Here is a 25,472-nt window from a genome sequence, read left to right on the forward strand (position 1 = left end):
AAGCTTGCTGTACAGTGAGTCCAAAAGCCTGATGTGTTTTTCCACTGGGGTCAGATCTTAAGAGCTACCAGTTGTGAAACTGATTTCTAGGTCTTCCATCTGGGCCGTTACACAGACACACAGTAGTTTGTCTCTGGACCATCAGTTGTAATACACCTTCCTCGGTACACGCGTCTCTCATTTGGTGCTGAACGATGTCACCACCACCCTGGCTCTGATGACTCAGGCAGATGAGAGGGAGAGTAAAGGAAACCAGGGAGGGGGATGAAAAAGGAACAGACTCAGAATCACGCACAGGGTTTTAAATCGCCGACTTCTGCTGACATTTTTTCTATGCAGAAGCACAGCTGGCATGCGTTTCAGTTTGGAGACATGGTTGACAATTTCCCCATAATGGGGACACAACTGGCAATTTTCCTTCAGAGATATACGCAGGCAACAGTTTTGCCCCTGGAGAGGAAAGGCTCGCCGATTGAGATGCAGCCAGTAATTTCTACTCTACAGAAGACACATTCAGTAATTCTGTCCAGTGAGAGAAACAGCCAACAATTTTCCCACGGAGGGTAAGAATGCCCATGGACCAATAATGCTGGCCTTTATCCAGCTGAGGACAGTGAGAGAAGTTTAAGATTTAATTAGTGGCTATTGTACTACCATGGGCCTAATGACATAGTCTCCAGACATGGGCTGGAGACTGGAACTTAGATCAGATGAAGACTCAGAGGATTCGGAACTGGGAAACAACGAAGCTTGGCTCTACCTTTGCAATTTGCTTTTCATACAGCCCTTCATTAATTCTACAAATAACTGTTCAACAGTGAACACTGTAGCAACACAATGCATAGCATGATGAAGCAGCAGCAATTCATCTAGAAGAGGTTACACTGGTCCCTGGCTTTTGTATAACCGTTTTCACAATATTTCTGCATGTATTATAATTCATAAATATCATCTCTTTTATTTTTATTTTATTATATATTTTTGGCTGCATTGGGTCTTTGTTGCTGCGTGCGGGCTTTCTCTAGTTGTGGCGAGGGGGGGCTATTCTTCATGGCGGTCCACGAGCTTCTCATTGCAGTGGCTTCTCTTGTTGCAGAGCATGGGCTCTAGGCGCACGGGCTTCAGTAGTTGTGGCACGTGGCTCAGTAGTTGTGGCTCTCAGGCTCTAGAGCACAGGCTCAATAGTTGTGGCGCACAGGCCTCGTTGCTCCACGGCATGTGGGATCTTCCCGGACCAGTGCTTAGACCCGTGTCCCCTGCATTGGCAGGCAGATTCTTAACCACTGCGCCACCAGGGAAGCCTGATATCATCTCTCTTAATAAGTAATCATTCAAAGTGAAGATAGAATGGGTCAAAAAAAAATTTTTTTTTCCAGACAGAAAAAAATGGACCAAAAATTCACAGGGGACAGAAATGATGAGACAATCTGGTGTGGTGTGATCTGGGCTGGTCTGATTGGGGAAGGCTTAATAACAAGCTGAACCTTGAATGACCTGTAAGCTCTAGATAGATCAGAGGATGGCAAACTTCTCCTGTAGAGAGCCAGTGAGCAAATATTTTAGGCTTTGAGGGCCGTTTGGTCCCTGTTGCAACTACTCAGTTCTGCCTTTGTAGCAAGAAAGCAGCAGAGACAATACGTAAACCGATGAGCATCTGTTCCAATAAAGCTCTACTTGTAGACACTGAAATGTCAATGTCATCTAATTTTTATGTGTCATGAAACAGTATTCTTTTTTCGATTTTTGTTCAACCATTTAAAAGTGTAAAAACCTTATTCTTTGCTGGAGTTGTGTCAAAACAGGTGGTGGGCCAGAGGTGGCCTGCAGACCACGGTTTACTGACTCCTGATGACTGTGTTTGGCTGGGGGCGGTCTCAGGGGTGCTTCCTATGCTAGACAGGGCAATCAGCATGCGTAAATGCCTGAGGTGATAAATACATTCTGGGGGGACACTGGGACCCTGGGACTAGCAGCACAGAGAGCGCATGTGGGAAGCTGGAGGATGAGATCATCGCTTAGGAAGATTTACTGACATTTACTAAGGCGTGTCCTTCCGGCTGGTACAGGACACGTTAATGGACTTTGGAGTCAGACACATTCGGCTGGAACCCGTGCCCCACCACTTACAGGCTGGATTGTGTTTGTCAAGTTTTTGTTCCTCTCTAAGATTCAGCTTCATTACCTTGAAAATGCAGACATCTGTTCCCATTTTTGCATGGTTGTAAGAATCCACCTAGCACGGTGTCCAGCACATGATCAGAAGTTAACAAATATTATTAGTGTCACACACTCTTCAACCAACGTGTATTGACTGCCCGGTAGGTGTGAGGCGCTCTGACAGGTATTGGGGTTACAAGAGTGAGCTAGACAGAAAAGGTCCTGTGTTCTTCGGCACTTCCTTCAACAAGGAGTGGGCCCACTTACTTCCTTATCATGGCTAGAGGTTTTGTCTTCTTCCTTAAAGGAAGAAAAGTTGCTCATTTCCACCTCCTACCCCCCAAGATGTCCACACCTTAATCCCCAGAACCTGTGACTATGGTGCATGGCAGAGGGGAATTGAGGTTGCTGACTACTTGACCTTAAAATGGGTCGATCGACTTCCCTGGTGGCGCAGTGGTTGAGAGTCCGCCTGCCGATGCAAGAGACACGGGTTCGTGCCCCGGTCCGGGAAGATCCCACATGCCGCGGAGCGGCTGGGCCCGTGAGCCATGGCCGCTGAGCCTGCACGCCTGGAGCCTGTGCTCCGCAACGGGAGAGGCCACAACAGTGAGAGGCCCGCGTACCGCAAAACAAACAAACAAAATGGGTCGATTATGCTGGACTACCTGGCAGTACCCGGTGTAATGACCAGGGTCTTTCTAAGTGAAGAAGGAGGCAGGAGAGTCAGTGTCAGAGGGATGTAGTGTGATAGGGACTCGATGGCGATCGCTGGCTTGGAGGATGGAGGAAGGGGCCAGGAGCCAAGGGAGGCTGCCTCCAGAATCTGGAAAAGGCAAGAAGCAGACCCTCCCGCAGAGCCTCCACAAAACGGCCCAGCCCTGCAGACCCAGTGAGGCCCACTGTGGGCTTCTGAACTGTAAGATGATAACCTTCTACTGTTTTAAGTCACTAAGTTTACCAAGCGTGTGATCCTTTGTTATAGTAATAATAGGAAATTAATACTCCTCTTTCCCCCGACTGTCAATAAAGGGAGGGGACAGGGCTTATGAGCTCCCCCCGCATCTCTGGGAAGCTGCTCTTATTTCTCTGGGCTGCAGTGGCCGCTGGCTCCCTGAAGAGGTCCCTGAGAAGCCTGCTTCCTTTCAGCAGCTTCTCCTCTCCAGCTGGCCTAGCAGGCAGACCAGAGAGGGCCGGGACAGGTTTGCTGCTTCCCAGGGAGCTCGTGAACCATCACAGTTCAGCCATCATCTCCTCCCAGCATTCCTGCTGCCACCACTGCGGCTGCTGCAGCCACAGGCTGACACAGTCCAGAGAAACTAGAACACAGCAGCTGCAAAGCAGAGCAAGCCAAGCGGCTCACAGACCATCGGGATTTAGCAGCAGAACATGAGGCTGCGTGTGATCCTGCTGTGCGCCGGGTAACTCTTCCAAAAGCGATGCCACGTCCCTGCTCGGACACCTACAGTGACTCCCCATCGTCAACAGCCACCAGTGCCACCCGCTTGGCCTGGCATTCCAGGCCCTTCGTATCAGGCCCTGGACCAGCACCCCAACGTTTCTGCCCACTTCTCTCCTGCTCAGATTCTCCACTGCAACCTGGCTGGCCGACTCATCATTTGCACCAAGGTCAGAGAACTCCTTACCCCAGGGGCCAATCAGGTAGTAAGATAGATGAAGCATGCATGGGTACACAACAGGGAGTGGTAGGGACTGTGGCAAACTAGTGTCCACACCCTGTTTCCACTCAGCTCCAGCTGTCTGCTGCCACACAGGAATGTGGGTCCAGCATCGCCACATCATCTCGAAGTCTACATTTTTCTGAGGAACCCTGATGTTTCAATGTTAGTAAGTAATTAAACATTTTAAGTATGTGCTCAAACACAAGCCACCTGTAAGCCATACGGGCTGTAGTGTGTGACCTCTGTTTTACATGCTGCAATAATGATGTTTATGGAGCATTTAGCATGTGCCAGGGCTTGATCCATGCTTGTTCCCCTCCCGTCTTAGTTTGTGCTGCTCTTACAGAACACCATAGACTGGGTAGCTTATGAACAACAGAAATTTCTCATAGTTCTACAGGCTAGAAATCTGAGAGCACGATGCCAGCACGGTCCGATTTTGGTGAAGGCCCCACTCCGGGATGCAGGGGATCATTTTCTTATTGTGTCCACATGTTGTATTCATGAGGGTTCTTTCCACCTTCATGACCTAATCATCTCCCAAAGGCCCTACCTCCTAGTACCATGACATTGGGGGTTAGTATATCAACATACATTTGCGGGGGAGATACAATCAGCCCAGAATACCATTCTATCCCTGCTCCCCTGTTTCTCTGACTCCTGTTCAACCATCAGGGCTCACTGTCTCTTCCAGGAAGACTTCCTTGACCACCTCAGCCCACTGCATCCTTTCCTTCCCCTTACTGGTTAATTTGGTCACTCTCCATACTTCTCCCTGTTATTAAAAATAATAATAAGAATAATATATATATATATGCAATATATATAAAACATATATATGTTCAGAATTTACAAGTAATCCTAGTTCAGGGAATGGGATCCACAGAAAGGTGGCACTAGTGATAACAACAGCACGTGCTCCCTGACAGAATGATTTTCATTTCACAGCTTGGAGAGACTGGGACCTGTGCTCCCTGGGTGAGGACAGTGTCCTAAGGGCTCCTTAGCTCTGGGTTAGACCTTTCTCATGAAGGAGCTAGAATCTGTGATCTAAAGAGAGGGGAGGCAAGAACCTGTTTGGCTCAGGGCTCGCCTGTCACTCTAAAGGCTGAACTTGGGCTCGCATCCACAGGTAAGTTTATTCTTGGGGGGCCTGACTGTCCTTCCTTTGTGAGGATTAATCATTTATTAGCCCAGTGGGGGCAGGTGTCTTTTTGAGAACTGTCATTCTGGAAAGATACTGATTGAAGGAGGGCTCTGAGCATCTTCTCGCCAGCTGGCAGCAGGAAAGGACGGCTCCAGTGCAGACAAGATGAGTTGGCAGTGGGCGTCTCGACAGGAGCCTAATGAAGAAATCTGGTAGCAGTGAGGCCCAGCATTACAAGCCCTCATATTTGGTCTTTCACTCCGTGATATCCCTCTCTCTGTCGGGGGGTGGGCGACAAAAGTGTCCATGGGGTTGTATACCTCCTACTGTGGAATTACGTGTTCCTATAGCCAGTGGGCTCCAGGAACATGAGGCAGCGTCCCCAGGTCCCTGGGTGCGCTCCGTACATCACAGGTTAGACGTCTTAACTCCCTGCTTTCTCCTTCTCTCTCTCTCTCCCTCTCATAATTTGTTTCCAACAGGAAACTGTGTGCAGCTGCTCCAGGAGAAGCTCGAACTCCCTTGGGAGTCCCTGCCCAGGTGGCAGAGACCGTGTGTGGCATTATTAGGGGTGATTGCTTGGAAGCTGGTTGTCATGGCACCGCGAGGCCAGGGTTGCATTCCCAAGATGCCCCCATTTTCTAGGCTGTCTACATAATCACTGCAATGAGAGGCATAAACACGGAAAGGGAGAGGGGAGCAGCTCCCTGCTGGCAGTCATCTCCGTGCAGAGCCGGGAGAGGAGGGTCCATCTGGGCATGGGCCAAGCACTGCACGGAGGGATGCTGGTGTGGGCTGGTCACTGCCTGTCTCCTCACGGCTCCTGTGCATGCCTCTGTGCTCCCAGCACCGGCTTTCTACAGGCAAACATTGCTCCTAACTTAGGGACAGTCAGCGCTGTGCCTGAATGCTCCTGGAACTTGCATCCACGGAGGGGCCAGAGCTACCGTGTTGGAGCAGGTGGAACCATTGCCTCCCATCCACCGGGCCCTGCGCTAGACTCTACGTGTGTGATAGTCCGTTCCACTCTCACAAGCTGCCTGCTTTACAGATGCAGAAAGCGTATTGGGAGACACATATCACATTTTACCGATGTTAGAGCTTTTCTAAACGTCTCATTCATTCATTCATTCAATATGCTTTAGTAGCCGTGATACATCAGAGAGTCATCTGGCTTTGTCACAGGCCAGGAAGAGGCAGAGCTAGGATGTAAACCTAGCTCTAGTCCTAGAGCCCACTACTGTCCCCCCATGCTGCATCATTTCTCCTCCAGTCCCATGTTTAGCAAGGGTGACCCCTTCAACCTGGTGCTCACAGGCAGAGCGAGCCCCCATCTCCGAGGGCATGGTCCCAGTAAAATGAATTGAATTGGTCTAGGGCTTAAACCCCTGATTTGGACTTCATTAGGTGTGTGTTCTCACCAACCACAGAGAATTAACCAGAGCAGAGATGTCTCTTATGGACCTAACATCAGGCACCAGGGGTGACGTGGAGAACAATCTTCAAACCTGTTGATCACCTTATTACCTGCTAGGCCCTCCCACTGGCTCCAGACATACCATCATCACTTCGAGGCCTCTGGGACCTGAAGGCTCTGGACTCGGATGCAGAGAGAAGACACATTTTGCAATCACTGGAGAAAATAAAGGCTTTATCCCTCAGCAAGCACTTTTGCTGAATGACTTGGTCATGGGAAAGAAGGGACCGTCTGCGCCCTGTTCTCATTTTGAATTTGGCTGAAGAGTAAGAGATCTCTCCATCTCCACTGTTGCTCACACCCTGCGCTTCGGGTCACCCGCAGCAGGTGATCGGGAAACAAGGGAACCATAGCGTGTTGATTTCCTGAAGGCCAGACTCCACCAGTGAAATGCCCGTGCTGTTCTCTGCTCTCCCGGGATCTGGCCTATCCAGCTACCTCCCACTTGGGCCCAGTGAGGCAAAGATGGGAAGCCTTTCTAGACATTGTCTATCAACAGCTTCAACCACGGGCTTTACATCTGCGTTTGAATCTCGGTTCCACCCTCGATTCAATCCTTGACTTCATGTAAATTCCTTGCTTTTTTGAGTCTCCGCTTTCTCATCTGTAACTCTGTGCTCCTGGATTGTTGTGATAAGAATAAAACATTCATAAATAAATACGGACTGCTTACTGTGGGCCAGGCATTAACTTGCTGAATCCTCACAACCGTCCAGTTATGCAGGCTCTGTTACTGTCCCCATTTTATAGAGGGACACACTGAGGCTTAGAGAGAGAGGTTAAGTTCAAGTCCAAGAAGTTAAGTTCACACTGGGTTTGTCTGACCCTAGAACCAACACCACTGGCCACAACAGCATGCAGGGTATCCCCTGCTTTTCAAATGCTTGCCTTTTGCCACTTTGCTTTTACCAAAGACCTACACTAGGATCTGTTTTCGCTAACCTAACTAAAAGAAATCCGAAGAGAATTTTCACTTTGAAGAAAAAAGCTAAGACCCGATGCCTTCACTTACACAGTTTAAGAATCACAGCACTAGCGTATTGTGAGACACATACCACATTTTATCTGATGTTAGACCTTCTATGAACATGTCTCACTCATTCGTTCATTCAGTATGATTTAGTAGCCATGATACATCGGGCACTAACCCCAGAATGCTTCTACTACTTAATAACCTTCCTAGTGGGCTAGCGACCGTGGGTTGTAGTAATACACATTTGTAGTTTTGTGCTGTTACAATGATATGAACACAGAAGATTCTCAGTAAACAGGGACTGAAAAATGCTACTTTGGGGAATACCTAGCACACACCGAGGATGACGTTTGCCATCACAGTTCATTTCAACAGCTAACACAATGTCCAGCACAAACACTCTTTGGTCAGCATTTTTCTCTCTTTGATGTTGGGAATCTAAATTTCGCATTCAATTTAAAATGAACTTTCTATTAGATACCTTCCATAATTTCACATCCTCTTGTCCCACCATGGTAAGTACACTGAAGCAGTCAGTGCACTTATAAGGCTGTCACCCCATTGTGTTTAGCACAGTACCTTGCACACACTTATCGACAGACTGCCTGCTTTGTTTGATCTCACCATCTTTTTCCTAAGCTTGATGATCCCATGTATCTCAGATGTAACCCTTCAATGACAATTTCACTACATTATAGGGGTTTTCAAATGACACCAAAATGTTAAGATTAAGTCGACCCGGGGATTAAGGATGACCATCTAGGAGATAAATCCTATTTAAATCCTTATGTTCAGGTTAAAGATATAAGAGAAGATAAAAGCAAGTATCATTTTAAGCCCCCTGGGGGTGAGCATTCTCCCGCCCTCTGCTGCCGGCGGGCTGTGCTTGATTACGATGGCAGGCCAGCAGGTGCTTCGAGTAATTCAGCAGATAAAGGGACCTGCACGCATGGGGCTGGAAGCTGCTTGAGTGGACAGCAGATTTCACAGCTGAGTTATTGAGGCCACCTACCGAGCTGTCAAAATAGAATTATGTGAACTGCAAGGGGGGCTCAAATTAGCTGATATACTTAAACATGTGTCAATTACACACGCACGCGATTCCCCCTTCCCTTCTTTATCCTCCAGTGCTGGGCAAGTACTGAAGGTGGCCGAATTCATTACATGAAACAATAAATAAACCCATGATAAACCATGATCTTTATCAGTGTATTAGATTTATCTTTTCTGGGCCTTGATTTCCTCAAGCTGTAGAAAGGAAAAAAGACTCTGAACTCAAAGAGGTTTTTTTTTTTTTTTGCGGTCCGTGGGCCTCTCACTGTTGTGGCCTCTCCGGTTGTGGAGCACAGGCTCTGGACGCACAGGCTCAGCGGCCATGGCTCACGGGCCCAGCCGCTCCGCGGCATGTGGGATCTTCCCGGACCGAGGCACGAACCAGTGTCCCCTGCATTGGCAGGCGGACTCTCAACCACTGCGCCACCAGGGAAGCCCTCAAAGAGTTTTATGAAGATCAATTAAGATAATGGGAGAGAAGGGGTTCTGTAAGTGGTAAAGTGTGCAACAGTAAAAGGTACCCATTTAATCATTTTATGCTTTGTTTTTTTATGTGAATCTTCCAGTCCATGGAATTTGTGAGTTTCCTCCCCAGACTGTCCCTCCCCTAGTCTTTGCCAACTCATTCAATGCCCTTCATCGAAACATGTGCTCAGGCCAAAAAGCTAGGCATCGCCCTGGATTCTTCCCTTAACCTCACCTTCCACATCTAGTTTTTTTAAAAGGTCCTGGACCTGGAGATTATCATCCTAAGTGAAGTCAGTCAGACAGAGAAAGACAAATATCATATGATATTGCTTATATGCAGAATCTAAAAAAGAATGATACAAACGAACTTATTTACAAAACAGAAATAGACTCACAGACTTAGAGAATGAACTTACGGTTACTGGGGGGAAGGGTTGGGGGGGAGGGGTAGATTGGGAGTTTGGGATCGACATGTACACACTGCTATATTTAAAATGGATAACCAACAAGGACCTACTGTGGAGCACAGGGAACTCTGCTCAGTACTCTGTAATAACCTAAATGGGAAAAGAATTTGAAAAAGAATAGATACATGTACCTGTATAACTGAATCACACTGCTGTACACCTGAAACTAACACAACGCTGTGAATCAATGATACTCCAACATAAAATAAAAATTTTTTAAAAAGTCCTGTTAACTTTACACTCAAAATGTAGCCCAAATCGGCCCAATCTGAGTCCAAGCCACTATCACCCCCCTTGCCTGGACCATTCTGATGGCTTTCTAACTCTTCTCCCAGTAACCACTCTTCCTCCTGATACTTCATTCTTTACATAGCCACAGAGTGATATATTTACAAGTATAACCACATTACTCCTTTCCTCAAACCCTACCAGATTTTCCTTCTTAAATAAAATAAAAGCCAAATTCCTTGCCTTTGCCTACAGGGCTACCGTGTTGCCTAACTCCCAAGTGCTTTGCATAGAATCCAGTGAGAACGAGGCCCCTGGGCTGTTGGCAGTGACTACCCTGAGTGTAGAGTCCTCGTGTGATCTGAGCCACCAGCCTCCTCCTCCCATTTCCCCTCTTGCTGCCCCTTCTCACGACACTATAGGTGGCCAAACTGGTCTTCCTTCTGCCCCCTGACTTGCCAAGCACGGCGCAGATTCACAGCCTCTGCATTGCTGCTGCTGCTTCTCCAGAAACACTTTTCACCAAATCTTGCCTTATCGTATTTACCTATGTGTTTGCTGTCTCTCTTAATCTACCTGGATAGAGTGCCATGGGGGAAGGAGGTATCATTTTCTTAGTGCCTGGAACAGCACCTGGAACATAGTAGCAACAAGAAATATTTGTTGAATAAATGAACAGTAGGTGGATTACCGTCATTTCATAGACCCCACTTCCCTTTGTCTATGAATTCCAAAGCGTTCCAAAGCTAGAAATGAGGGAACACAGATGGGGTAAGCCACTCTGGTGGAAGCCTCTTCATTTGTGTACAGAGAAGCACTGAGTGGGTACAAGGTCATCAAACTGCGTGACTCTAGTTGTTCTACAAGCATTTATTTAGCACCTTCACTATGCTAAGTGTAGAAGGGAAAAATAAACAGCCTTGGCCATCCTGGAGGAAAATCATTTAGTGGGACAGAAGCAGAAACAGGTCATTTCAACCTATCATATCAGGTGCTCTGATGGAGGGTACTTAGCCTACGTGGTGAAACTTAAAGAGTATGATAGGCAGAATAATGCCTTCTCAAGGATGTCCATGTTCTAATCTCCAGAACTCATGAATATGTTCCCTTTCTCGGCAAAGGGGAATTAAGATTGGAGGTGGAATTAAAGTTGCTCATCAGCTGACCTTAAAGTAAGGGGATGAGCCTGGATCACCTGTGTGGGCGCACTGTAATCACGATGGTCCTTATATGTGGACGAGGGAGGCAGAAGAGGAGAGTCAGGGCGATAGGGCAGGAGAAGGGTTTGTCCCACTGTTGCTGGCTTTCAGATGGAGAAAGGGACCATAAGCTAAGGAATGCGATGGCCTCAAGAAGCTGGAGAAAGCAAAGAAACAGACTGTCCCCTTGAGCCTCCAGAAGGGAACACAGCCCTCCTTACACCTGGATTTTAGCCAGTGAGACCCACGTCAGTCTTCTGACCCACGGAACTATAAGATGACAAGTTTTTGTTGTTTTAGTCACTAAGTTGGTGGTCATTTGTTACAGCAGCCATAGGAAACTCAATACAAAAAGGAAGAGGTGAACTTGGATGTCCCCTCTGGTGGGAAGAGACGGGCTATTGTAAGACCCATCCTGCCCTGGCCAGAGCCCTCCCCAGGCTCTGTCAGGTCAATGTCCCTCCCTGGGGAAAATTTCTCCTGGGTATCCCCTGGACTGACGTTCTCCTGAAACTCAAATTGAGAATGCTCATCCGGTGTCTGTGACTGCTTTGCCAGTGATGGCTTGTCATGGACCGTGATGACAGGTAAGTGGCCTTGAGACGTCCCAAGCCCAGAGCAACCAGAGCCACCTATAACCTCATGGCCAACCTTTCCTATTCTGTGTGTCTCTGGGGCTGCAGCCACATGCCTGAACCAGTTTCAGCCTCTGCTGCCTTCTTATCTAAGACCTCCTGCGGGGGAGAGGGCGGGACCTGGGACAGTGGCAAGTGCTAATGAATGACACTTGCCTCCAAAATTAATAAGCTTTCTTGTTCTTAGGAAAATCCACTCAACTGGAGTCTCCAGGATGACTAATTGACAGAACTGGTTAAATTAATCAAACATGGAAATGAGGAAGGGGGAAGGGATTCTATTTATACTATATGGTTTGGGCCTTGCCTGTTCTGCTGCTAATTGCTGCTAAGCTTGAATGGGGTAGACGCTGGACTGGGGCAGTGGGTGGGTTTCTGTGAATTCTGCTGCTTGTAGCAGGGCTCTGGCTTTTCTCCAGGAGCAGGGGCGTGGGTGTCTGTGTGTGTTTGTAATCCTGTCGTCAGGATTTTTAATAAAATTAAAAGCATTTTTAATAAAGGGCCTTGTCTTTTTAACCTAACCAAGCCCCCCCTGAAATAAACACTGTTAATTACACCCCCAATCAATACTGAATCCCGTTTGGAAGCTGTCCCAAACCTCAGAGTTTTTAAGATGCATTGCAGCTGCAGCCTCAGCTGATGCCTTTGGACATATTCTATCAGAGATCTGGGGAATGAGCTGTAGGTTTATTAAGGGATCTAGTGGCCTATGGAATCAGGACTTGGCAGTTAAGTTTGTAGATGAAGGTGATGAATGAGATAGTGGATTTCATGTTCTGTGCAAAGGCAGAGTTAGTGCTGCCACTGGAAGCTGTTGGGCTGAGGAATCCAGCTCATGGGGATTATATAAAATGGAGTCCCGTGAAATTATCCTTGAGGATGTTAGAAAAAGATCACACTCTTTCTTCTGCTGTCAAATACCCAGGAGAAGAATTCATTCTTCTCATTCTTCTCCCAGAAGCAGACAGACCCGGGTTCAAATCTTGGCTCTTTCACTGTGATCTGTGGCAAGTTTCTTCACCTCTCTGTGCCTCATCTGTAAACTGGGGTTACTAAAACCAATCTTCTTCGGTTGCTATGAAACTTAATTGAGACCTAGAAGAGCTCAAAACTAATATCCATCCCCCTCCGCTATACGTACCTTTAAAGGAAAATGGAATTTCCGATTTAGATGATTAGGTTAGGCATCAAACTTTGCCCCGTTTGCATTGGAAACCAAGCTGTTTTTCTAATGACACTATTCACTAAAACGCCTCAGACTTTAAAGCCTAAAGTGCTTATACCTTTTCCCCACAACATGGAAAGGTCAGAGCATCTTCACACCAGACCTATGACAGGCAGATTTAAGTGCACTGCAGGGTTGTGGCTGACTACCCCTGGACAGCCAGCCTGCCTTGGTTTCATCTGAAGGAGGGAATTTCTGTGGCCACATTTGGACCTGCAGATTTGCCAGTGTGGAAGGGCACCAGTCTCACCGGTAGAGCCAATGCAAGAGGACGGGTGCTGCCAGGCTGCCCGTCACCGCCGCTGAGAGGACCCATGGCTCCTCACCCTGGCCAGCTTCACCTCCTGCAAGTCCCCAGCACAAGCCACATCCTCTCAATAGGATGGGACCTCTGGGGCAGGTGAGGAGTGAGGCAGGTCTGGCCAAACGATGACGGAATTAAGATGCAACTGAGGAATCTGCTCTGTGTCATCAGACACTGAGCATGGAGTTCGCATTTGTGATTGACTTCATCCAGCAAATATGCTTTGCGAACTATGTGCCAGGCAGTCTGCTAATTGCTTTTACTTTAACTAATTAATGGCCAAAGATTTCCATGAGGCTAAATCGCATGATCACCTCTCTACTCTCATCTTCCTTGACCCTGCAGAGGCATCTGACATAACTGATCCCAGTGTCTTTCTAAATCACTCCCTTCTCTCGGCTTACATGCTTCCTCAACGCCACCCCTTGGTTTTCCTCTTACCTCCCTGGCAGCTCATCCTCAGTCTCTTGTAAAAGGCTGCCCCTTGCTCCCCCCAGCCCCCCTGGCAAATGCTGACGTGCCCTTGGCCTCCATCCTGGACTCTCCACTCCTCTGCATCTACATCTTCTCTCCTAAGTGACTTCACCTTGTCCCATGGCTTTAAAGACCACGAGATGCTCATGACTCCTAAATTTCTATCTCCAGCCCAGATCTGCCCCCTGACTTCCAGACTCAGGTATCCATGTGTTACCAGGCTTCTCTGACTGTGCGTATCATAGGCATCTCAATCCGGACACATCCAAAAGAGACGTGTGTTTGGTCTTTCCACACCAAACCTGTTCCTTCCTGAGTCTTTTCATCAGTATGTGTTACCACTATACCCTCGGCAGCTCAAAACCAAAACCTAAGTTTTCTCAGAATCCTCCCTCTCTGTCACCTCTCCACTTTCAGCCTCTCAGCAAGTCCTCTTAGCCTTATCGCCTCAGTAGACTCTGTGTCTGTCCACTTATCACGCCATCACTACCCACCCCAGCCCCGGTCAGAGCCACTGTCATTTCCTCCCAGACCGTGGCAAGGACCTCCTAACTGGTCCCAGAGCTTCTTGGCCTGTTAACCCTTATAGCAAATTAAGACCATAAACAGAGTATTCACTTGCCTGCTTAGAACTGTCTACTAGCTTCCATCACACTTAGAATGAAATCCAGGCTCTCTGCCCTGGTCTGCAAAGCTCTCCATGATCTGGCCCCAGCCTGCCTCTTTGGCGTCACCCTCCACCCTGTTTCCCAGCTCACCAAGCTCCATCCACTGGTCTTTTTTCTCTTCTTTGAACACACACGCTTGTCCCTATGTCAAGGTCTGCCTACTTTGATATTATCTCTCTGTTTGGCTCCTTTTGACAATGCGGGTCTCAGTTCAAAGGCTTTCCCTCACCACCCTGGCTACTCGTTAACCCTTTTAATTTTCTTATAGCTTTTATCAGTGTCAGAAATTATCTCACTCATTTGTGTACTAGTATATATTTTCTTTCCTCCCTTCACGCTAGGATGTAAGCTCCCTGAAGGCAGGAATGAGTGGATGTTGAATAAATCTTAGTTGAGCAAGTGATTTCTGGAGTCCTCGTTAAGAGGCACAAGTCTGGATCAAACCCCAGGTGTCACTTGTTCTTTGGTGGCCGCGGAGTATCATTCCTCCTCTTAGCTAGTTTCCTCATCTGTAAAATGTGACAGATACTAGGATGCCCCCCATAGCGTTGTCAGGACCTTGGCTTACTTTCTGGATATAGTAAACGTCACAGAAGTTCCCTGTGATTACGGCTGCTGACATGACTACATCATGACTGCTTTTCCCCCGTTCCTGCTCTTAGACACGTTTGGAAGGGAAGTAAGAGAGCATCATCTTCACGACCATAACACACACGGAGCTCTTCTCAGTGCCTGGGCCAGGCACTGTTCTAAGGCTTCATGGTGTCTTCTCATTTAATCCTCCCATGCCCCCTAATAAGGTAAGTGCCGCTACTAGTCATATCTTATAGGTGAGCAAATTCAGACACAGAGAGGTTAAGTAACCCAGTTAAGATCACCCAGTTAGGCCGCGGACAGAGACTGATAGCGGACACCATGTTGATTTTCCTTCCCTATCTTGGCCCTTCTCTGAAGTCACTCACTACTGTCAGTTTAGTTTGACAGAAGGGAAGAAACAAAGCAGACATGCTCTGGGTTGTGCTTACAGGGAACGCTATAGACTGAATGACTGTGTCCCCTGAAATTCGTATGCTGAAACCTAATCCCCAGTGTGATGGTATTTGGAGAAGGGGGTTTGGGGAGGTGATTAGGTCATGAGAGTGGAGCTCTCATGAATGGGATTAGTGACCTTACGAAAAAGAGACTCCAAGCCTCCCTCACATCCTGCTGCCATGCAAGGACACAGCGAGGGAAGATGGCCATCTATGGACCAAGAAGCTGGTCTTCACCACACACTGGATCTGCTGGTGTCTTATCTTGGGCTTCGCAGCTTCCAGAAATAAGTGTTTGTTGTTTAAGCCATCCAGTCTGTGGTATTTGATTATAGCAGCCCGAATGGGCTAAGACAGGAAATATCATCCTGGGCTCCCCACCCCCTGGCCCGCCCCAGTACCTAAGACAGGTGCTGTCAACGGTGTGTGTAGCGGGAATCTCCTCTTTCTACACTTGCAGTACCCAGCGGGCTCTCCTGTTATCCACCAAGCTTCTCCCAATTATAGAAGTAAAACTACAACCTTGAGAATCTGGAAAATAGGAAAGCTGCCCGAATTTTGCTGCCCTGACACCATCCCTTTCATGAAGAGCCCCAGTCTTTGTCTACACGTATTCTTCTTCACACTGCTGAATTCAGGGTGGGCTTGTAACCTTGCGTGCTGCTTTCACATTTATCATAGGCATTTCCCCACCTGCTCCATCTTTAACTGTTCACAGGGAGTTGGCAGGTTACATCTCTATGGACCTTCACAGGAACCTCTTTCTCTAGTCCCACTTCCATTTGAGGGTTCCAATGGCTACTTTTCTTTTTCTTAAAATTTTTTTTTTAAAAATTATTTATTTATTTTAATTGGAGTATAATTGATTTACAAGATTGTTAGTTTCAGGTGTATAGCAAAGTGATTCAGTTATATAAATATGTATGTACATATACATATATATACTTTCAGATTCTTTTCCATTATAGGTTGTTATAAGATATCGTATATAGTTCCCTGTGCTATACAGTAGGTCCTTGTTGTTTATCTACTTCATATATAGTGGTATGTATCTGGTAATCCCATACTCCTAACCTGCTGCTTTCCTTTCATGCTGTAAAAACAAACTACCTATTCAAGACCCCCTCCCCTTATGAGTGGTTTTTGAATAGGAAACAGGCTTCTTAGCACCTCATCGCCTCTAAAATCAGTTTAAGTCCTCTTTGTTCAGAGAGCAAGTATGTTTCGGCACCACGGGAAAGTATCCAGGCACCGTCACCATAAAACACATGGAGATCACGGGGGAGGTGCAGAGGCTCCACGTACAGGTTTTTATTGCCCCTGTCCTCTGTCCCCCACCACGTTCAATAAGAGTCACACACACTGTGTGCTCACGACAGGTCAGGGGCTGTACTAAGAGCTGGTCCATGACCACTTTTCACCCTTACCACCTGCAGGAAAGGATCAGCATTGGCGCCTTGCCCAGGCTGCCTGCAACGAGCGGGCCTGGGACCCACACCTGGAGCTGTGAGCTCCAGGGACTGTGCTCTGGATGACTTTCAGGTCTTCTATTAGAGGCTGAATTGTGTTCCCCCTCCCCAAATTCTTATGTTGAAGTACTAATCCTCAGTGCCTCAGAATGTAACCATATTTGGAGGTAGGGTCTTTAAAGAGGTAATTAAATTAAAAACTGAGGTCATGAGGGTGGAGCCTAATCCAATATGATGAGTGTCTTCATAAGAAGGGCAGTTCTGAACACAGACAGGTGCAGAGAGAAGATGACGTGAAGACACAGAGAGGGGGTGGTCACCAGCAAGCGAAGGAGAGAGGCCTGGAAGAGATCCTTTCTTCACAGCCTTCGGATGAAACGAACCCTATTGATACCTTGGTCTAGGACTTCTAGCCTCCAGAACAGGGAGACAGTAAGATTTTGTTTTTCTAAGCCCCCCAGTTCATGGTATTTTGTTATAGCAACTCTAGTAAATGAAAACACCTTCTTTCATCTGTCTCTTCCCACCTGCCTGCTTTTCTACCGCAGTTGTTCAGTGAAGCCCCATTTGTAGCTGGGTTGGCAATGCAGGGGTTTGGTAAAATAAAGCCCCTGTCCTTATGGAGATTACATTCTAGTCAGGGAGACAGAGGAAGAAAACAAACATCTATAGCTGAGTACTAAGAAATACATAAAGAAATAAAATAGGCTGATGCAGTAGAAATAGGGTGCAGATGGGGGGAAAAGAGAAGTCCTCTCTGAGGAGGTGATATTTTCCCAGAGACCTACAAAATGAGAGCAGTCTAAACAAGGGAGGGCCTGGTGGGAGAGCATTCCAGGGAGGGGAAGAGCCTGTGCAAAGGGCCTGAGGCACAAAGGGCTTGGTGTGTTGAAGGCACAGGAAGCAGACCAGTGTGGCCAGACTACAGGGAACTGAGAATGGGAAGGTGGACAGGGACCAGATTCCTGTGGGTCTTGGAAAGGAGTTTAGATCTAATTTCTCTCTCATTCCCTTGGTTGTCATTCATCACACCTGGCCAGTTTCTTCACTCAACTCCCGGTACTCACGCATTAAAAGGGAACAGCAAGATTCAGGCCAGACGCTGCTGCTGCCATCAACACCCTATTGTTTCAGCCATTAGAATCTCAAACTGCAGATACAACCCTTGTCATTACCGCCAGAAGCGATAGAAAAAAAACTGAGAGATGAGGAAGAGAATCATCCTTTCCAACCCCTGCTGAGTATGCAGAGCGAGGGACGTATGGAAATTAACATATGCAGCTCTGATAACACGGAACTCCTCGGCATTTTGATTAAACATTGATGGTTGTTAAAGACCCTCCTTCTCGGAGTTCATCTCCGAAAGCCAATGTTGCTTTTCATTTTGAACTCTGGTGAACTGTCTCCATTCCGTTCGCACACCCCGGCTGAACCGTGGTCGACGGAAGGCTGGTGTTGGAGGAGGATGGAGAAAATCAATATGAAATGTCAGGTGCGGGGTCAGATTGAACTTGTTTTCCCAGCTGGCGGGAGCTCGGGCCGCTGCCGCTGCAGCAGCCAAACAAAGGGAGATGCACACTGACGAAGGTCGGCACTTTGGACAAGTCAGGAAAATGAATTTCGTTCGCTTCTTAATTAGATTAGGAGGCTGGTGGCTGGCAATTCAGAGCACTGCTGGTGTCGGGATAGGGCGTGGGGAGGCAGGGGTCTGCAGGTGGCCAGCTAGCTCCCAGCCTCCCTAGGGACTGTCCCCTGGGCTCTACTTCTCAAGGGCTGTGTGGGACCAAGGCTGCAGGGAGAAGCAGCCCCCAGGGGGTTCCTGGGTGCGAGGGCTTGATGACCCTTCCCAATATTTTCCCCAGGGAACATCTTAGTCTTTAGGTAGCATCTCGGTGGACACTGCCTTGCGGTATAAGGTCCTTGTCACATCCCCTCACGACACCACAAGACTCTTTTTCGTACCACTTATTACAGTCACAATGTCATTATCTATCTGTGATTCTCTGATGAATGCGTCTTTCCTCCTTAGACAGTGTGATAGTTCATCTTATGCATCAATTTGACTGGACCATGGGGTGCCCAGATATTTCATCAGACATTATCCTGGGGGTTTAGGAGGGTATTTTTGAATGAATTTAACATTTAAATTAACAGACTGAGTAAAGCAGATTGTCCTCCCTAATGTGGGTGGGCCTCATCCAATCAGTTGAAGGCCCGAATAGAACAAAAGGCTGACCCTCCTCCCAACAAGAAGGAATTCTCCTGTGTGACTCCTTCGAGCTAGGACATCAATTTTTTTCCTGCCTTCGCGCTTGAACTGGACCATCAGATCTTCCTGGATCAAGAGTCTGCTGGCCTTTGGACTAAAACTACCTCATTGGCTCTCCTGCAGCCCCACTGAAGATCCTGGGACTTGTCAGCCTCTGTGATTGCATGACCTTAATTGTTATGAATACTTATAACAAGTCTTTCACATTTATATATACATACACACGTGTATGTGTATGTGTGTGTGTATATATATGCATATGTGTATATATATGATATATATATATATCTCCTATTGGTGCTGTTCTTCTTAAGACCCTCACTAGTATAGACCTTGAGCTCTAAGAGGGAAGAAAGCAGATCTGGTTTTGCTCACCATTGTGTCCCCAGAGTCTGGTACAGTACCTGACATATAGTATGTGCTCAACAAGTACTAATTAAATAAATGACTAATGGGGCTTGTGGACATGGAGTAAAGGTTGGAGGTTCAGGCCTCTTAGAGCTGCAGGTCTGGAAGCGGGGGGTACTCAGGAGGCGTAACTGTGGTAACTGCTGCTGCCGTTCACTGTCTCCTGTGTGCCTGGCAGAGGGTTAGGCTCTTATACACTTGAGGACAGTTACTCCTTGGGAACAGCCAGCCCTATGAGACGGTCTTTATTATATTATTTCTATGTTCAGAGGAGGAACTTGGGATTCAGAGGGATTCAAAACTTCATTGGGGGGTCACACAGCTGCTGAGCGACAGAGCTGCGTTCTGATTCCAAAGCTTCTTCTCTAAATAATTCTAGTTCCGGAAATGCCTAAGGTCTTATCCTTTTTCCATCTTGAGTTCAGAGTTCACCAAGCCTCCCAGGCAGCTTCCTCCTCACTATCCAGCCCTCCTGTGGGTCTGTCTGACCCCAGAGCCCAGGCTGGTGTCTGCCACTTTGGATTGTGAACACACCGGGCTTCTCGTGCCATCTCTGGCATCCACTTTGGGTTGGTGGCCCCTCAAGCCCGGTCAGACAGCTAATGTCACCTCCCACACAGCATGTCCCAGACTGGTCCTCAACCGTTCACTCTCCTTCAGTATGGCTTCTTATTAGTCCGCAATCCACATGCCATTTATGTCAACTCTCAGGCATAAATTTATTTATCGAATCAATATTTACTGAGCACCTGTTTGTGTGTCAGTCCTTTGTGATACAATGTGAGCAAAACAGATTCAGTTCTTGTCCTCAGAGAGTTTACAGTCTAAAGGGGAAGGATACTGAACAAGTAATATCCACGTGTGACGAACACCAATCTCTAATATCGCTTTACATCCCCACAGTTATTTTGAAAGAAAAATGTTTCTTTTTCCCTTTCCTTTCTTTCAATTTCCATAGCTACCATCCGTTTTTTTATTATTTTTTATTGGGGTATAGTTGATTTACAATGTTGTGTTAGTTTCAGGTGGTCAGCAAAGTGAGTCTGTTATACATATACATATATCCACTCTTTTTAAGATTCTTTTCCCACATAGGCCATTACAGAGTATTGAGTAGAGTTCCCTGTGCTACCATTCTTACCTAGGTTATGAATTTCCATTGTATTGAGACTAAAGCAAAACCTTCTAATTCTCCTATGTTTCTTCCCACCACCACTGTGTTAATCTTCCATAAAACATAAATTCTATAGCTCTGTTCTCCAGCCAAATGATCTGCAATTGCTCTCCACATATTGGAGCTGTGCTTCTCAAACTGAGGCACATGTACGCATCCTTGGAGGTCAGCAAGGAGGACGATACAGGGGTGCACCATGTGGTATAGGAAGCCGTAGATAAATGCTGCATCTTTTGGAAATGTCAATTTTGCTTGAAATTTGGGGATGGGTAGAAATGTAATATTTAAATGAAATGGAAAGTAGTCATTTTATGGGAGTAAAATACAAAATCCATGTGAAATTTTAAGATGACAAAATAAGACTTCAAAGAAAATCCACCATGGTCAGCACCTCCCCTGGAGCCTCAGGCCTCTGACAGGCATGTGCAGTTTTGCCTTTGCTGAGAGGCCGGGCCACCCAGAGCACATCAGAGAGGCTGGATTGCCTTTTGGTGCCCTTCCTGCAGAGCAGCCAGGCTCACAGCCTGGGTCTGGGAGTGCTGTACTTGGTGGAAAAGTTTAAGAAGGACTGGCTACCATAGGAGCCAGACTCTGAGTATAGAGCAGGTACTCAATGAATGAATGAATGAATGAATGGATGCAGGCATAACTTCTGATTCTGACCTTCAACGACTGACTTGATATAAACCATCATCCCTATTTGACCTCTTTTCCTCCATATTCCCCTTTTAACCCAAGCCCAACACTTCTTGCTCTTTAAAGGTTTCATGTCATTTCCTAACTTCAGGCTTTTGCCCATTCTTGTGTGTACAACCCCAAACACCCTTCTCTCTAAGGTCCTACCTAACCAATTCCTACTTGTGCTTCAGCACTACCACTCAGCCTCTGCCTCCCCTGTAGGGTCTACCTCCAGTGGGTCTCTCCCCACTTCCCCAAATATCCCAACTCCTAATCGTCTCTACCACTCATTTGGGTGTCCTGGGTACATCTTGCCTCCCCAGCCAAACGTGAAATTCCTTGAGTGTTAGGAGATGTCTTACCCTTTCCACTGTACCCCTCAGAGTGCTTAATAGTAATGGATACATCATAGATACAAGAAGATCATGCTGAAGGATTGCCAATGAATTTTAGTCTAGATCTGTGATTCTCAGCTGGGAGCAATTTTCACCCCAGGATACATCACAATGTCTGGAGACATTTTTGGTTGTCATAACTGGCCTTTGCTGCCTGCATCTAGTGTGTAGAGGCTGGGGATTCTGCTAAACATCCTACGATGCATAGGACAGCTACCTCCCCCAAAGAAAGGATCGGGTGCCCCCAATTCAACAGTGCATCGTTAAGAAATCCTTGCGTACGTTATCGAATCTTCCTAACCTCTTTTCTTGACTCTTTGTTCTCCCAGACAGAACCCAGCCTCCATCCTTCTGCCTTCAGTCTAAGCAACTTCTCCAGAAAATAATTCCAATCAGTCCCCTGGTTACTCTAGGGGCTGTTCACTGACTTTGAGAGAAAATTCAAGTCCATTATCATGGCCATTATGACCAGTCGCCTACCTTCCTCCTGAACTCCAAGTCATTCCCTATATGCCAGCCATATCAGTCACCCTACAGTTCCAAAAGTGTTATGACCTTTCATGCCTCAGCACCTTTGCACGTGCTAATCCCTCTGCCTTGAACATTTCCCCCTTTTTGGCTTATAAGTAAGTACTGCTCAAAGACCAATACCAGCACAGACACCAGCAAACATCGATAAAGCATCTGTCATGGGCCAGGTACTATTTCAGGTGCTAGGGAAACAGCAGTGAACAAAACAAAGTAAGTCCACACCCTCAAGGAGCCAACAGTATAGATCGGTACTCTTCAAGAGAACCTTCTGCAATGAAGGAAATCTTAAATCACCACTGTCCAATATGGTAGCTACTAGCTACACAATGGCGATTGAGTACTGGAAATGTGGATCATCTGAATTGAAATCTCCTGGAAGCGTAAAGCACACTTAGTATGAAACAACTCATTAACAATTCTCAATAGTTATCTCATCTAATCCCCATGACACACCCATGAGGTGGATGTTATTATCTTACCCATTTTACATATGAGAAAACTGAGGCTCAGAAAGGTAAAGGAAAGTTGGACAAAGTCAGGCAGCTAAAAAGGGGTGAAGACTGCCTTTGACCTGGGTCTGTATGACTCTGGAATCCACACAGTCTACATCCCCCTACACTAGACATACCAGCTCTCCTGTGCAATACTCCTCACGGCCAATGAGCAAACAGAAATGATCAAAATGACCCAGATATTCACACCTCTCCTAGCCATACACCTGCACAGAGAGTCATCACATCGCTCAGGTCCCATAGGAATTAAAATCGAAAGCTGAGGCTGTGGGAGAGAAAGGTCTTCACTCCCGGCTGTCCAGGCTGTAGTGGCAGAGCGGCACCCGGCAGAAGGTGCTGGCCAGACAAACAGCTCTCATGGCTCCTCTAGGCACCTTTACTCTGGGGAGTTCTGTCTTCTCGAAAACCTCCCTGCTAGCTCCAGGCCCCTTCTGGCTACCACAGCTGACTCTTGCTTCACCCGCTTACATCGGTCTTAGCCTTTGGTCCCCAAGCACTCAGCCCCCACTAGTTCGGAGGTGCTTTGCTCAGTCAACGCCCTGAAAACTCCAGCGTCATCCCAGGGCCTGTCAGCCTGGTGGACTTTATCCCATCCCTTCTCTCTGAAGCCCTTCCCTGGTGCCCACTAGAATCACTGGGCCTTCTAGGGTGCTGGTTCCCAAAGCCTCACTCTCTCCAAGAAGCCACTAACCCTTTCCCCCAGCTGCTATTTTTTTTTAAAGTTGAGGTATAATTGACATATAACATTATATTAGTTTTAGGTGAATAGCATAATGATTTGATACATGTATATATTGCAAAATAACCACCACAATGAGTTTAGTTAACATCCATCACCATGCATAGTGACAATTTTTTTTTTTTATGATGAGAACTTTTAAGACCTATTCTCTTAAGAACTTTCAAATACACAATACAGTGCTAACTTAGTGTCCCCAGCTGCTATTCTTGATTCCTGTATATTCTCAGCCTTCCACACTGTCCGGCAAGTCCAGTTAACTCTACTGCCAAGATCTGTCCAGAACCCGTCCACTCCTCTCCATTTTCACACCCTGCCCTCATCCAGGTCACCCGCATCTCCTGCCTGGATATCGCAACCATCCCCTAACTGGTCCCCCCCACTTCTACTCTGCAGGTTCATTCTCCCCAAAGCAGCAAGAGGAATCTTAAAACATAATTCAGATCATGTCACAATGTTACATGACAGGGCTCATGTCTTGTTCATCTCTGTATTCCACAGCCGGAAGCCAATGTTTGTGGGATTGGACGTGAGGTTTCCTCTTTATCAAAATACCAAACATGGAACTGACTCCCGGGTCAGGCCAACACGTGTAGTTTCTTTACTCCCAGTGTGTCTGAGGTGGGAAAGGAGATCAAATCCCTCCAGGCCCTCCCCCTTCTCCTCCCACATGTCAGGGGCCAGTGGCGCATCCCTGCCACAAGCCCTGGGCTGCTGGCTACTCACATTTGGTGTGCCTGTCACACAGGGCCGACGCCCGCATGTCACACAGCCGGATTGTCCCTTTGCTGCTGCTGTACACGAAGGTGTTGCAGTGATGGGGGTGGAACTCGGCCGCTGTGATCACCTCTGTGAGCTCCTCCATGTTGGCTGGCTTGATGTCGACGATATCTGGCACAGACGAGTCAAGGAGGGGACCAGGAGAACGGGGAGCCTTGGGGGTAACGGTAGCATCACCGCCTTATTTTACCGTACCGTGTTAGCAACGAGCACACACGGGGGATCCTCATCATAACTCTGTGAGCAAATAGGCAGGTATTAGTGGTCCCGGGCAGATGAGGCCCAGGGTTATCCAGTGGCCATAGGTAGCACTAGAACTCAGGTCTCCCTGGCTCCTTATCAGGATTTCATCCCTCATAACATGTGGATGCCCCATCCCATCAAAGTTACCTGCTCATGCAATCATGCTAAAATGTATCAAGTGGCAAAGGTTTTCATTTCTCATTTTACAACAGCGGTTAAGAAACCAGCCCCATGCCAACTAAATAATCCAATATATTCCAACTAAATAATCCAACATATTTGAATCTTTATCTGAACTCCTGGGCTGATACATGATATCTAGGACAGACTGCAAATCCTCTTCCATGAAATCCTTTCAATGTTTTAAAATAATATGTTTTTAAATAATATGTCGATAATAATAATAATAGCTGCTACCATTTATTGAGCACTGACTGTAGGTCAGTCACTGTGCAAAAGCATATCATGTACTTTATTTCATTTAATCCTTATAACAGCTCTATTAGCAGCACTTTCTTACCCCCATTATTTCAAGGGGGGAAACGGAGGCTCAGCGTGTGTAAGTAACTTGCCCCAAGTCACATGGCTAAAGAGTGGCAGTACTAGGATTTTATCCCAGGTGCAAGATTTGTACCCTTTAGTAATTACGCAAAATTTCTCTTATTGAAGATATACAGGACCTCAAGTCTCTGTAAGCTGTGATTCGCTTTAGAGCTTATGTGGGAGTTTAAGCATTCAAACGAAGCCATCCAATTGTACAGCATAACAGTTTGAGCCTCCAGTGGAATATACCGTTAGTTTTATCATTGGGTTTTTTCCTCCTCAGTATTTTCCTTTCTGATCAAGAATTATTATACCTCTATTTTTAAAGACCACATCCTTGTGTACTGAAATGAAACATTTGGCCTTTCATCTATGACGGTGACCCAGTGGAAACAAACGTCTTCAGTGGGAGTGAGTTTGGGCTGATCCCTTCCCACCTCTACTGAGAGCTCGGGAGACCTGGGTCCAGGTACGGTGGTACCTGGCTGGGGCTGAGGTGCTGTCCAAGGACCCAGCAACTTCCTGCAAAGGACAGGCCTTGTG

The 25,472-nt window shown here is 47.0% G+C and overlaps 1 protein-coding gene across 6 annotated transcripts in view; it reads right to left on the reverse strand.

Moving 5' to 3' along the window:
* Positions 1–25,472, reverse strand: part of PPP2R2B (protein phosphatase 2 regulatory subunit Bbeta) — a 456,159-nt gene that overhangs the window by 24,720 nt on the left and 405,967 nt on the right. For all 6 annotated transcript variants that reach the window (XM_067732169.1, XM_067732167.1, XM_067732168.1 and 3 more), the window contains one exon: positions 24,090–24,254. In XM_067732169.1, the coding sequence (XP_067588270.1) occupies positions 24,090–24,254 (165 nt within the window). The remainder of the gene's footprint in view (positions 1–24,089; positions 24,255–25,472) is intronic.

Source organism: Pseudorca crassidens, chromosome 3 (genome assembly GCF_039906515.1).
Source record: "Pseudorca crassidens isolate mPseCra1 chromosome 3, mPseCra1.hap1, whole genome shotgun sequence".
In the NCBI taxonomy this organism is placed as follows: Eukaryota; Metazoa; Chordata; class Mammalia; order Artiodactyla; family Delphinidae; genus Pseudorca; species Pseudorca crassidens.